This window comes from Lynx rufus, unplaced genomic scaffold, assembly GCF_022079265.1.
Source record: "Lynx rufus isolate CCGP_SWC_20201006 ecotype Redwood Valley unplaced genomic scaffold, mLynRuf1.p SCAF_4, whole genome shotgun sequence".
In the NCBI taxonomy this organism is placed as follows: domain Eukaryota; kingdom Metazoa; phylum Chordata; class Mammalia; order Carnivora; family Felidae; genus Lynx; species Lynx rufus.
Window position 1 is genome coordinate 147,369,417 of NW_025814856.1, and position 13,356 is coordinate 147,382,772.

Consider the following 13,356-nt stretch of genomic DNA (forward strand, 5'->3'; position numbering starts at 1 on the left):
GCCACGCCCTCTCCTCCTCCCCCAGCCGGGCGGAGGCGGGGCCAGGCGCTGGGCCCCCGGGGCTGCGTCCTGGCCCCTACCGCCACGGGTCCGAGCTGGGGCTAGCCCCGGCCCACCCAGCCAGCCACAGGGCAACCCAAGCCCGGAGCGGGCAGAATGCGATTTTATTTGGTTGGCACGTCTTGGATGGCGACTTCCGCAGGCCCCTTAGTCTCTGGAGACCGAAGCGAGAGGCCTGGAGGATTTGTTTTCACTTGATGACAGTGGCGTTTTTTATAATCCACTGCTGGGCCCTTCCACTGCGGAAGGCGTTCTCTCCTGGCACAGTTGTGGTGGGTTTCTCTTCCAGGAGCGATGAAAGGGTTAGTGGTTCCCAAATCATCTTGGAAGTCGGCATGTCACTCCCTGACTTGGCGACTGCTGTTAACAAAGCAACAGGGCACCTTAGTGAATGTGCACATCCAGAGGATCTGGAAGGACACCCAATGTGAGGCAAGAAAGAGACCCACTTGGAGGGACCGGAAAGCTGGTCTTTACGCTTAGCAAGAGGGTAAAGTTCGCATCACGGACTACCATGCCCAACCTTCTTTATAGTCCTGGATTCCTTCCCTTCATCAAAACCCAGTTTAAAACACTGCCAGTTTAGTCTTCCCTGTTTCATCCCACTCCTTTCAAATGATTCCTTCTGCAACCATGTGGACACCCAGGTAACTCTTACTTACTAAGGTGCATTCACTTGTATTCATACTCTTCTTAGTCTTTTCCTAAAGTGGAGGTGGTTTTCAGTTCTCCTGAGAGTGTAACTAAGAAAATGTTACTGCCTTTGGTTTCAGTGTCATCACTTTATCCAGATTCTCTTTTAACGTCTGCCTGTTCTTGGAAGCTTCCATGGCGGGCTCCTCTTGCTTCCATCCCTCCCCACTTTTTGGATGCGTTATGCCTTGTAAATATCCCTTGACTCGGCTTCCTTATTCCTACTGCGATCGCCTTAATTCGGACCCTGTCCTCTAACTCCTGGACAGCCTCCTAACCAGGCCCCATCCAAACCTTCTCTGTGTGATCTTTATTTGGATGCCTGGTAAACAAGGAAAGTGATTGGCTACTGGCAGAAGGAGGGCTGGCTGGCGGTGTCTTTTGCTTGAAGGGGAGACCTTGTTTCAACTCCACAGACCCATTCTTTAGGGAAAGCACCACAATGGGCTCTTCAGATACTGTTATGTAAAGTAAGTATGTACTCACTTTTCTTGAGGGAAACTGTAAAGTCGCCAGAAATCTAATAATTGTTGCAGACTGAGATATTAAGTGCTCTGTTCAGAAATGTAAATTAGGTAGATCATTAACAGGTTCTTGCCTGTTAATGATCTACCCAATTTACATTTTAATTTTTAATTATTATAAATTTGACTAAGTGTATGTCAGGAAAAAAAAATGTGACTAGTACATCAAGCCCATGATGTCAGTGATGTAGTATTAGGACAGGAACACACACACACAAAAACAAACAGGGGCGCCTGGGTGGTTCAGTTACTTGAGCATCCGACTCTTAATTTCGGCTCGGGTCGTGATCTCATGGTTCCTGGGTTCTAGCCCCGTCTCAGTCTCCATGCTAATAGCACTGAGCCTGCTTGGGATTCTCGCTCTCTCCCTCTTTCTGCCCTTCCCCCCCCCCCCCCCATCCTCCCAACCTCGTTCCCTCTCTCTCAAAATAAATAAATAAATGAATAAACATTTTAAAAAAAGAAAAAACAAAAAAACCTTTTAAAGAAAAACATTATATGAGTAAGGGCAAATAACACATCAATATGGCGAAAACTATTAGAGTGGTAGGTGATGTCTGGGAAACACCACACTAGAGCTTTCTTGAAATTTGAGGGTTTAAATGGGATCCAAAGCCTAGTGCCACCTGGGCCTCTTAACAGTTGTTAGCTTCCATGCTATGAGAAAAAATAGTCTCCAGAACCTCCACGAGACTTGTTGATTTGCCCTTTTCTCTTGTCCTCCAAAATTTGTGCCTCCTGCCCACATCTCAGATCTGTAAGCCATTGCTTTGAAAGAAAGAAGCTTACCAGCTTTCTTCATATCTCTTTCACAGACTGAAGCAAAGTTGAGCTGAGGGTACATTTTTTTCTGTTTCTGCAAAGCACAGACCTTCATATACTGCCCGTCACTTTTGAAATCATTGTAGGTAGAAAACCTTCACAAAGAAAGCTCATTTAGTAGATCCTAGGGCAGGGGGTTAATGGAACCAGTCACTACTTTATCAGATTCTGGGGGAGAAGAAAGGACAGTGACTAGATGGTGTTCATTGGTGGGAACATTGCTCCGTGGGAGGGAAGTTTCTAGAACCTAGCATTGTAAACCTGTGCAGGAACTCCAGAATCTCTTACCTCTTCCCCAAATTGGATGTGGGCTGCTCCTATAACTCATTTCAAATGAAATCTCACAGCACCTGGTTCCTAAACTGCAGCCCTTTATTATGCCCTAAGAGAAAATTTTGTTCTTTTTCTCACAGAGATCTTTGAGTACTTCTGGTCACTCTCAAAAATCATTCTTAGTGAAAAACCTTAGTTTTGCATTATTAACTCTCATTAGGGTCTAAATGAGGTTGGGGGTCATGTAGGGAAGCTGTCTCATCACTATGCAGTTGTATACATTTCCTACAATCAAAAGTTGTTGTTAAGTTGTGATGAAAAGAGCAGCATGAATAAGGAAAAGAGAGGAAGGAAAATATTCACCTAAACCACTGTTCTTGCTTGGATGTAGGATCAGCCAACAGGGTCACAGGAAAGGTTGGTTTCAGCTCAGATCTTAACTTTTTTTTCTGAGACATCAGGGGTAGGCAGAAGTTCTCAGGGGGGTTGTGCTGGTAACCTTCCTGTAGCAGAGGGAAGAAGGGTCAGTGAAGGAGAAAACTGAACCCTTGGTACTGAACTAAGTTCCTGGACTAAGCTTCAATTCCTCTAAAAGGATGCGACAAACCCTGCCAGAGAGGGGAAGTGGGGACTGAAACCAAAAGAAGAGGAAGCCGTTCCCTGAGTGGGCTAAAACACTAGACCCCCTTATCCACGGAAGATACATTCCAAGACCCCCAGTGGATGCCGAAAACCATGAAGGGTACCAAGCCCTAGACGTATACTATCTTTTTTTCCTATACATACATATGATAACGTTTAATGTATAAATGAGGCACAGTGAGGGATGAATAGCAATAACCAATAAAATAGAATAATTATAATGTAACAAAGGTTATGTGAACGTGGTCTCTCTCTCTCTAAAAATAGCGTACTGTACTGACCCTTCTTCCTGTGATGATGTGAGAAGGTAAAATGCCTACATGATGAAATGAGGGAATGGCATATGCACTGTGACTTAGCATTAGTCCCTCTTGATTAGATTATGCCCACTTGATTGTGGGTAACTGAAACCCTGCAAAGGTAAACCAGAGATGAGGGCTGGGGTGCGGGGGGTGGGAACGGGTGTACCTATTTGCTTTGTTGTCAAAAAACTTGTCCAAAGCTTGGTCAGTTTCCTAAGTAATTGACTGGACTTGCCCAGTGGCCCTTTGAAGTGAACAGCAGAGGAATTTACCCAGTTTTGAGAAGGATTCAATTAGTGAATCGCTTAGGAAGCCAAGCATTTGGTACTAAATTGGGAGATAGATCCATGGGACCCTACCTTCCTTTCTCAAAGATGACTGCCTCATTCACATTCCCTTCTCTGTCTGCAGTGAAAAGGTCACAGAATGGGATGTTTTGTGAGGTAATAATTTCATCATTACTAAAGGTCATAGAATCAAAGACTTTCAGAAAAGCTCTTAAAGGTCATCCAGTCTAACCATTCATCTGACCCCCTAATCCCCTCCACAATATTACTACTAAGTTAAGTGGTCAATCTTCCTACACCTAAAAGCCCAACCTGTTTCACCTTTGCTCAGCTGTTAGCTATCTCCCTGTAACTTTGACCCTGCAGCTCAAACAGAACAAATCCAATGTCTCTTCTGCAGGGTCCTTAAAGAATTTGAAGAGATCCATCACATCCCTCCTAAGCTCATTCTCCTCTCTTAGGCTCAACGTTGCCAGTATTTTGAACTTTCTTTCATGCGATGTGGCTTTGGGCTCCCTCTCCTTCTGCTTTTTCTCATCGTAACTCATTTGAGAAAGCGACCGTTTATATTCTTTCTAATATGCGACAATCTGAAATGAAAACAATATGCTAGCAACCGTGGGACCATCACCTTGTTAAAGACTCTATTCAAATGTCATCACCTCTTCCAGGAGCCTTGCCTAACTACACCATCTAAAATTGCCTCTCACGCTCATTGTGCTTCATTCCCTTATCCTGCTTTGTCATGGCACTTAGCCCATTATATAGTATCTGTGTGATTGTTTGCGTGTTGATGGTCTGTCTACCTCACTAGAATTAAACATCATTCAGGCAGTCCTTGGGGTAGTCACTGATGTATCCCTACTATGCGTAACAGTGCCTGGCACAAAGTAGGTGCTCCATAAATACTCGTTGAATGAACGAAAGAACGAATGAATGACTAGGCTGATTAAATAACAACAGTGAGCTTCTTCTCATAGAATTTTAAGGCTCTTTAAAAAAAAAAAATACTTCCGGGGCGCCTGGGTGGCTCAGTCGGTTGAGCGTCCGACTTCGGCTCAGGTCATGATCTCGCGGTCGGTGAGTTCGAGCCCTGCGTCGGGCTCTGGGCTGATGGCTCAGAGCCCGGAGCCTGCTTCCGATTCTGTGTCTCCCTCTCTCTCTGCCCCTCCCCTGTTCATGCTCTGTCTCTCTCTGTCTCAAAAATAAACGTTAAAAAAAAAAATAAAAAAGAATACTTCCTGTTGAACCATGTCTTTTAAATGCTGTACTTGTTCTCTTTAAGCTCTTTCAGTTTGGAGGAACTTCCGTTCACGTTACCTCAACAAATAGAGATTTTACTCTAAAAAAGCACATGTGCCTAGGAACGAAGTCATAGCTAACAATCTGGCCACAAAAAGAGCAGAAACTCTGCAGAGCTAGATCTCACAGCAGAAAAACAGGAATGGAAAAGTATTTGGAATCCAAACAGCACTAGCTAAGGACTACAACCGCATGAGTTTGTGTAGCTCGTCTCTAGCCCCATATCATTAGCCTGTCTCCTACTTTCTTCCTGTCTGCTTCCCCCTCTCTCTGTGTTCACTCCCTACCTTTACCCTGTATCTTTCTCCTCCCTGTAGCTTCTGCTTGTTTGTTTCTACTTCCCTGTAACTTCAACCTGCCCCTCCTCTGCTTTCGTGGTCCCTGCACTACCCTCCTCCTCCTGGTTTGATTTTTTTCTGGCCTCTCTCTACCTGCCCCGTCGGCTTTCACTCTTACCACCTTGATCTTCCCCTTTTCCAGACCCAGAGGCATGGAAGGAGGACTCTGTTTGGCCTGGGGATTTGGGTCGTTGGTAGGTTGGCTGGTTTTGGTGTTGGTTTGGCTTCTGGCTTTGGGGGTTTTTTTGTTTGTTTTCATTTGGGGGTACCAATTTACACCACAGGTCACCGATCAGCCTATGAATTTTGATTCACTGGCTCTGGTGCCCTCCTGCCCCCACCTCAGGTCCCCAGCCAGTTGCACAAAAGAGGATCTCTCAGGGCATCCTTTTCTTCATGGACTATGGTGGGGCCATTTCACTTAGAAGGGACTGTGAGGATAGCAATCACTTATAGACATGCCATCTCCGTTCTTCAACTTGCCTACTGGAACCCACCCTCCTCTAACACACATGCCTGGGCATAGCAAAAGAATGCTTCTTCTGTGTATGATCTTTGGCTCACCAAAGACCGTCACTTTTGTTTGGCAAGAGAAAGGGGGGTGGGTTGCAGTATGAATATGAAAGAAGCATTCTAGATGGGCATATCCTTCTTCTTGAACTTGTTGCACAGTCCATAGAACTACCATGGTGTCAGTCTTTGACAATCGGTGCCTTAACTCTATTAATACAATTTGACTGGTAGCACAGTTTGCTCATGACTATGATGAGGTCCTGCGTGTGATTTGCACAATGTTCCAGCTGTCGGAAGAAAGCTCGTCTTGCATCAAGTTAGATGATAGTCTTGTATTTCCTTCTCTACCTTGAGCAGGACAATCCTAGCCTGGCATTTGTTCCTTTCTCGCTGTACATTACCCATCACCATGAGAAGTAACCACTGAGTTTACATCCAAAGGGCACAAATACTGAGACTCCAGAGACCATGGGCAATGAATTAATTAGCCCATATTCAGCGTAGATCATTGCATATTAGCATCTTATCCCCCATTTGGAGAGGAATCTTTTACCGCTATTCCTCTAGCAACTAAGGAAATACTAACCTCAAATTCACCACTTTGTGTTACAAGGGTCTGTCTCAGGTAATTTCTGTTATAATTAGATTCTTGTGTTTGCACTTTCACTTTATTTAATTTCTTCTTGTTATATTAGACCTGCTCTCAAGGCTGTCAAGATCTTTTTTAGATCCCGATTCCTAAATATCTTTTAAATTGATTTTCTTCACTTCCTCGGCTATTAATTTAGTTCAATTCTTCAGCATCTCTCCCCTTAGCTGTTGTAGTAACATCACAATGAATCTTTCTGATTTGTATCTCTTCCCCAACGAACACAACTTTCTCCTCCAAAAAACGGTCTTTCTAAAATGCCAATTTGATTGCGCCTTTTATGTCCTGCCATTTACTCTCTTACGTCTCCATAAGTGCTCCTCACTTTCTTGTGTCTTCATGTGTCTGCCTTTCCCTCTGATGGGGGGTATTCTGTTCTTTTGCCAAGGATCATATCCTCTGTAAAACCTCCCGGATCACTCCCTTTCCTCCGACAAAGATACTAATCTCTATGTGAGTTCTATATCTTGCATATTCTTTTATTATCCATATATCCTGGTATATTATAATAACTTTTCTATTTCTCATTTATTGATCAGTCTCTCCTACTAGTCTCCAAGTTCCTTCAAGATAGAAACTGTCCTGAAAGCATCCTTATATCTTAGTTCTTTGTTTAGCATATGTTCAGCAACCGTTTACCGGATTGAACGTGAACTTCTGCAGTGTAGAACCGAGTCCCAAATGTCTGGCTGTTGTGATGGTACATCCTCTGCTGTGTTCCTCTCCCCTTCTCCTGACACCCAAAGCCGTGGGTATAAAGCATAATCCTTTCCCCATCTCCCGTTTGGTTATTTCTGTTCCTCGTTCCTCATTTCCTGATTTATCCTTTGCCACTTTACCCTCAACCCGAAAGCCAGTGGCTAGTTCACCTTTGGGGAATTACAAACTAAATGTCTTTGGCCAGGGAGGAACAATTTCTAATGAGGACCCTCTTCTCTCCACGCAGTGGAGTTTCATGACACGAGCTTGTGCAATTCTGGTTCTGAGTCTCTCCAGATTCCTTGTGTGTGCAATACACAGCAAGGCAGAAGAAGGAAGAAGATGACTCCTGACGCCATCTTCCACGTTAACTTAATTCCCTCTTCAAGCCACCTCCTGATTCCTCAGGGTCCTTCCTCAGGGTGCCAGGAAGCTTCCCCAGGCGCCATTACCTTGAGCAGCAATTCCTTGGGAAAGTATTTGGGTGCGATGTTCTTTCCTTGCTGGTCGAATGGGCAGGGAAGTGGGTTGTTGGTCATAATCAGTAAGGTCTTATCCTGATCGTACTCTGTTACTTTTAATGTGAAGCTTTTGATTTTCCCGTTTCGAGCCAGGAATTTCTGCAGGGCAGTGGGCTTCAAAGGCTCATAGTACTGGGCCTGAGCAACACAGAGGTTTCCAGAGAGACAAAGGGATTAGATCAAGAGAAGATTAATCAATTGGCTAGTCTTCAGCCTCTGTGGGGGAAGGACAGACGCTGCACAGGGGCCGGACAAATCTGCTCTGAAGCAGATTTTACAGAAATCTGCTTGGTTTTACAGAAAACGTCTGAAGCCCTCTGTCCCTCTCTGCCCTCAGAACATTCCCCACAAATAGACGAAGGGGTGAGGAAGTGAGATGGGAGGGAAGGTTCCCACATAAAAGGAGCAAGATGACTTAGTCCTCCTGAAAAAGTGTAACATCGTGCCCAGCACAATGGGGCAAACAGAAGCTTCCATGTCAAACCTAGGTGGCCTTCTCTACAAGTCCGTTTGAGGCAAAGGCAGAGATCGCCAGGCACCAAAGCTCCTTCCTTGTTCCGGGATACCAACACAGCCCCTCTCTCCATCTCCCCACCCACCAAGAGTTCTCCACGGGCACAACCACATTAACATGCATAATAAGCACAACCTTATAAAGGAAAAGCAGTCACAAAAGACTGCGTGTCATTTAAGACGTGGTGGGGGAAGGGGCGGTCCCGCCAAATTTGCTTTTCCATCCCTAGGAGGGAGGCAGAGGATTGGCGAGGGAGAGAATAGAATACCTCCTATTAGAAATAGGTTTTCTCCACTTAAAAAAAAAAATCAGCTGCAGCCAACACCCCCTTCCCACCTCCTCCCTCGTCCCTCCCTATCACCGTACCCAGCACTGCCACAGGCCTGGTGTCCTAGGACAGCCCTGCTTTCCTGTCCCAGGAGTCAGCGCGGTCGCAGAAGCTGGCGGCACCAGGAGGCATTTGGGATACCCTAGCAGTGGCCCTGCTGCTGAACCCTTAAGGATCTTGGCGGGGATGAATGCTTTTTCCACCTACCATATTTGTTTTTTAAAAATTTTTTTTTTCAACGTTTATTTATTTTTGGGACAGAGAGAGACAGAGCATGAACGGGGGAGGGGCAGAGAGAGAGGGAGACACAGAATCGGAAACAGGCTCCGGGCTCTGAGCCATCAGCCCAGAGCCCGACGCGGGGCTCGAACTCACGGACCACGAGATCGTGACCTGGCTGAAGTCGGACGCTTAACCGACTGCGCCACCCAGGCGCCCCTCCACCTACCATATTTGGATGGATGGTGTATTCCTGAAGGTTCTTCAGGACAAATTTTGAAGGCCCGACTGCGTCAAAAATCTAGAGACAATAATTGAGATCAGGAGTTTCACGTTGCACCTGTCCTAAACAGCATTCCATTCCTTACCTCACCTCACCCTAGGCTGACTAAAAACCGGTCAGAAGAACAAAGTACTCCCAGTTTTGTACCCTGGGATCCCGGGATGCGGCTACAGCAAGGAGAGCTACGTTCCGAGGCGTCCTGACAGGGAAGCTTGTCCGTGGAAAAGGTGGGCCTGCTTTATTATGAATGTCAGATAAAGCTGTGGGGGAGGGAAGTGGGTAAAGGGCAGCGTTAAAGTTCAGATGGGGACAAATCACTCCAAGGGATCGCACCTCTTCCTTCTGCCTTTTCCATTTCTATAGGGGTGAAATCTAGTGAAAATCATCATGGAGGACACCCTCTCCGGGAGAAAAGCAAGTCATGAAAGGGCAACAACTGAAGGCTTGTGGTGCAAGGGAGCCCTAGGGATCACTGCCTGCCGAGCTGGAAGCAGACACACAGAGGAAGAGAGAAACAACGGTGCATTTTGCTTGTTTTGAATATTTTGACAGCACACGATCCTTCCCAAAGTGATGGCAAACAAATAATTGAATGTTGGTCATACTTCTGTCCACCGCTTTGCATTTCTCTGCCGGTGGACGTGCTGGTGATTGGCAGACTGTTGGAGGGTCGTGTCTGGTGGACGTGCTGGTGAATGGCAGACTGTTGGGGTGTCGCGTCTGGTCGTATGTACAGTTGCCGGGCCTTCTGCATCGCCTTCGCTGACCCCGGTGTTGCTGCCTGGCCTCTAGCTCAGCCCTAACTTATCCACAGATGAGTCAAAAGGATGAGGACAGAAGGAAATGAAAGCTGAGTTACCTCCTTTGGGCTTGGCATAATCGGAAATCAGAAAAAGAGGAGGAGTCACAATCCTGTGTGTGGACCAACATTTCCAAGGATTGCCATGCCCCCGAGGAGGTGATATGGTAAGCTGGGGCGCGGAGGAAACAGAACATGCACTGAGAGGTGAGGAAAGTGTGGATGCGAATGGAAAAGAGGGAAGGTGTAAGGATGGGACAGAACCGTACAATGGGGGAAGGTGTTATGTTCCTAGAGGAAAATTCCAGAAGCTGGCAATGCCCGGGGGGGGGGGGGCATGTGGACCAGGAGGAGGCCTATCAGAGCCATGCCATACATTCCATTAGGAACAATGGGAAGCAATAAATCCAAAGATGCAATGATTTAATTTTTGGAAAACTGAAATCCCTTTGTTCAAAACAAAGATATATTAGGAATAGTCCACTTCACAGATATGCTACATATATTCAGAACCACAGAAATCTCAGGAAAACGTGAGAGAAAGATGTGAAGACTTTTCTCTTGTAGGTTTTTTAAAAATTAATTTTGGGGGGGGAAATCTCAAAGGAAAATGTTTTTACTCTTGAATTTTTCTGAAGTGTTGCATCTCAGCTCCAAATGAGTCTACGGCAGTTGACTAAGCCCACGGGAGTGTCCCAAGTGGAATATGTTTTTAGTTTTACGTTGAATTGTACTATCGTGGCTGGTAAAATAAAAGTTGGCCTGGAAAATTCACTTGAATATGAAAAACCTGGGGAAGCAACCAACCATCCAATGGAGTTTTGCTGCAAGAGGTGTCCATAAAGCCTAGCTAAGTAGGGTTTCTAAGATAGGCTTATGGTCCCTGGCTTCTAGCCCTGATTTGTCGCGGATACATCCCTGTCTCTTTTCTATGTCTCTGTTTCCCTTTCATAAAATTAGGATAAATTACCCTTGCTGTCTGTACAAACATTGACCGTTTCTTGCTCTTCAACAGGAGGTCTGTGAACCCCACTTCCAAAGTACTCAGAGTAACTCCAAAGAAAGACTATACATACACATTTACTAAGGCTCTTTCTTACCTCATCATTATCAACCCCTATTCCTTTCTCGAGTTTAACTGAGCTGGTTCCTGGAGTCGTTGATATGGCATCTTGGAACCTGAAAAAGCGGAAAATCCAATGGTATTTGCTTACTCAGAGGCCTGGTCGTTGGCATATTCTCAATCTCCCTCAACAAAGTTTGGGAGCCCGGCTTAGAGGAGCCCAATTTGGGTGGTCACTAATTGAATATGCACGTAGAGTAAAGAACAGGATTTGTTATCATCCAGCCTGCATTCTGGTGGGGGGGTGGGGAACAAAACTTCAGTTCAGTGAGTTCAGCAAGTGGGACCTCTTGGAGATATGATGATATCTGATAAGTTGAATTCTTCAAAAATAAGGGTGTTAGACAGCTTAAGGACATTCTTTTGGGCACCTGGACCTTTATAATATCCTTAAAGACGACCTACTATTTTGAATGCCCACCTGCCTGCTCTTCTCCACAGGGAAATGGCTCTACCTTTGCCAATAATTAACTAGTGATTCCATGAAAAGGGACATTATTAGTGGAACTTCACAACTAAATTTCCAATTCTTAATGACTATGCTTGGATTACTGGCTCCCTCTCGTACCTAACCACATCTACGTTTCTCTATCTAGAACTAAGATGGTAGAAATCATGAATGGCAAATATTCTCATACTCTGTTTTTACTCTTAGTTTCAGATCCCCTGCCCAGATACCAGTTCCTTTTGGAGAGAAGAGGGAGGGAGGCAGAAGTTGCAATATTTAGTAATAAAGTGTTTTAGACTCCATATTTTAGATTCCATGACTAATTCCACTAAACTCATTTACTGCCTGAACACAGGGAAAGATGCTCATCAGTAAGACTGGGTTAACGATTAAAATAAATGGCCTGCTTCCTCCTTGGAGATAATTCCTGTTTGGGTATTAACTAGCTTACATTAAATAGAAGCCTGGGACTACCTGAAGTAGACCTCTCTCCTCTAAAAATGAGGGTGGCAGGGGCGCCTGGGCGGCTCAGTCGGTTAGGCGTCCGACTTCGGCTCAGGTCATGATCTCGCAGTCTGTGAGTTCGAACCCTGCGTCAGGCTCTGTGCTCACAGGTCAGAGCCCGGAGCCTGCTTCCGATTCTGTGTCTCCCTCTCTCGCTGCCCCTCCCCTGCTCATGCTCTGTCTCTCTCTGTCTCAAAAATAAATAAAAACATTTAAAAAAAATTTTTTTTAATAAAAAAATAAAAATAAATAAAAATGAGGGTGGCAGTGTAAGGACCAAACTAAGAAAAACAGAACTAGCCAAGCTATGTAGTTGGCGGGTCAACTGCTGTAGGATGGCACGAATCATCCCCAATCCCGTATCAAGTCCCATCCAAGCATGGCTCACTTGCACCTGTCGCTGGCTACCAACTCCATCCTTAACTCAGGCCAGACGTCTTAAAAATAGTCTCAAGGGGAGCAGGTGACACATTGTGGGTAGACCAAAATAAATTCATCCCCACTTAACATCTTAAAGGTGGTACCTTTTTTATGTGTCCTACTATCTTAAGTCATCTAATAATACTATACTGTAATCTTTATTGTAGCACTTTAAAAAAATGAGTCTCTATTATCTCAAAGGCAGCACAGGATCCCAGATACTCTTTATGCCAATTTAAGGCATAGAGCTGTGGGGGAAATTCTCCTACAGCCCAGCAGCGTGCACCAAGGACAGTCTGGTGCCTTACTTTTGACAACTCTATTCTAATTGCTGCACGAAACACAGACCAAGATCCGGTTTTTGATCTGAGGACAGTCAGTCAATTAAAATATTTTTTTAACGTTCATTTTTTTATTTTGAGAGAGAGAGAGAGAGAGAGAGCAGGGGAAGGGCAGAGAGAGATGGAGACAGAAAATCCCAAGCAGACTCCATGCTGTCAGTGCAGAGCCCGATGCAGGGCTTAATCTCACAAACTGTGAGCTCATGCCCTAAGCTGAAATCAAGAGCTGGACGCTTAACCGGCTGAGCCACCCAGGTGCCCCTAAAACATTTTTAATGAGTCTACTCTGTGACTAGTACTGTTCAGAGTGATATGGACTACAGCAAATGTTTGCATAAAATCGTCCTTATAAATTAGTTGGGCAAAGAAAAGTACACACTTGGTTTGTCTCTTTTGGCCCATCGCTGTTCACTGCTAAGTGGGTCAGTCCAAGGCAAGTATTCACCCAGAGGCCAAAGTCAGTGTCTCCAAAGAGTCCAGGTTCTGTAGGGGCTCAATTCAATCCATTTCTTCCTTAGCACACACTGTGTGTCCAGCCCCGTTCTTGATCCTGTTTTGGAAACAAGGCTGGTGGGTGCTGTTGTGAATGCAGAGAATGTACAAGACATGATGACCTTTGTCCTCAAGAACTTAGGTGGTAAACGGTGGAAGGGGTGGGTGGGTGGAGGAAGTGATTGTGAAGTGTGAAATAGAAAGGACAAATACATGCTAGTACATTAGGTGAGTCATTTCACCTCTCGGGGCCTTAATTT

At 45.2% G+C, this 13,356-nt stretch overlaps 1 protein-coding gene across 1 annotated transcript; it reads right to left on the reverse strand.

The window, feature by feature from the left end:
- Positions 1–243: 243 nt before the first annotated feature.
- TSGA13 (testis specific 13) lies at positions 244–13,006 on the reverse strand. Its single transcript, XM_047095166.1, has 7 exons — positions 12,984–13,006; positions 10,869–10,947; positions 8,916–8,987; positions 7,551–7,763; positions 2,736–2,875; positions 2,067–2,194; positions 244–420 (listed from the first exon to the last, which is right to left on the reverse strand). The coding sequence occupies exons 1-7, from the start codon at positions 13,004–13,006 to the stop codon at positions 251–253; spliced, it is 825 nt and encodes a 274-aa protein (XP_046951122.1). The 3' UTR covers positions 244–250.
- Positions 13,007–13,356: the final 350 nt, after the last annotated feature.

Coding starts and splice junctions, on each gene's coding strand:
- TSGA13 (XM_047095166.1), bottom strand. CDS start 13,006: ATGGGCCAAAAGAGACAAACCAA. Junction 10,948..12,983: donor GGCCAAAAGAGACAAACCAA/GTGTGTACTTTT, acceptor CCGCTTTTTCAG/GTTCCAAGATGCCATATCAA. Junction 7,764..8,915: donor ACACCATCCATCCAAATATG/GTAGGTGGAGGG, acceptor TGTGTTGCTCAG/GCCCAGTACTATGAGCCTTT.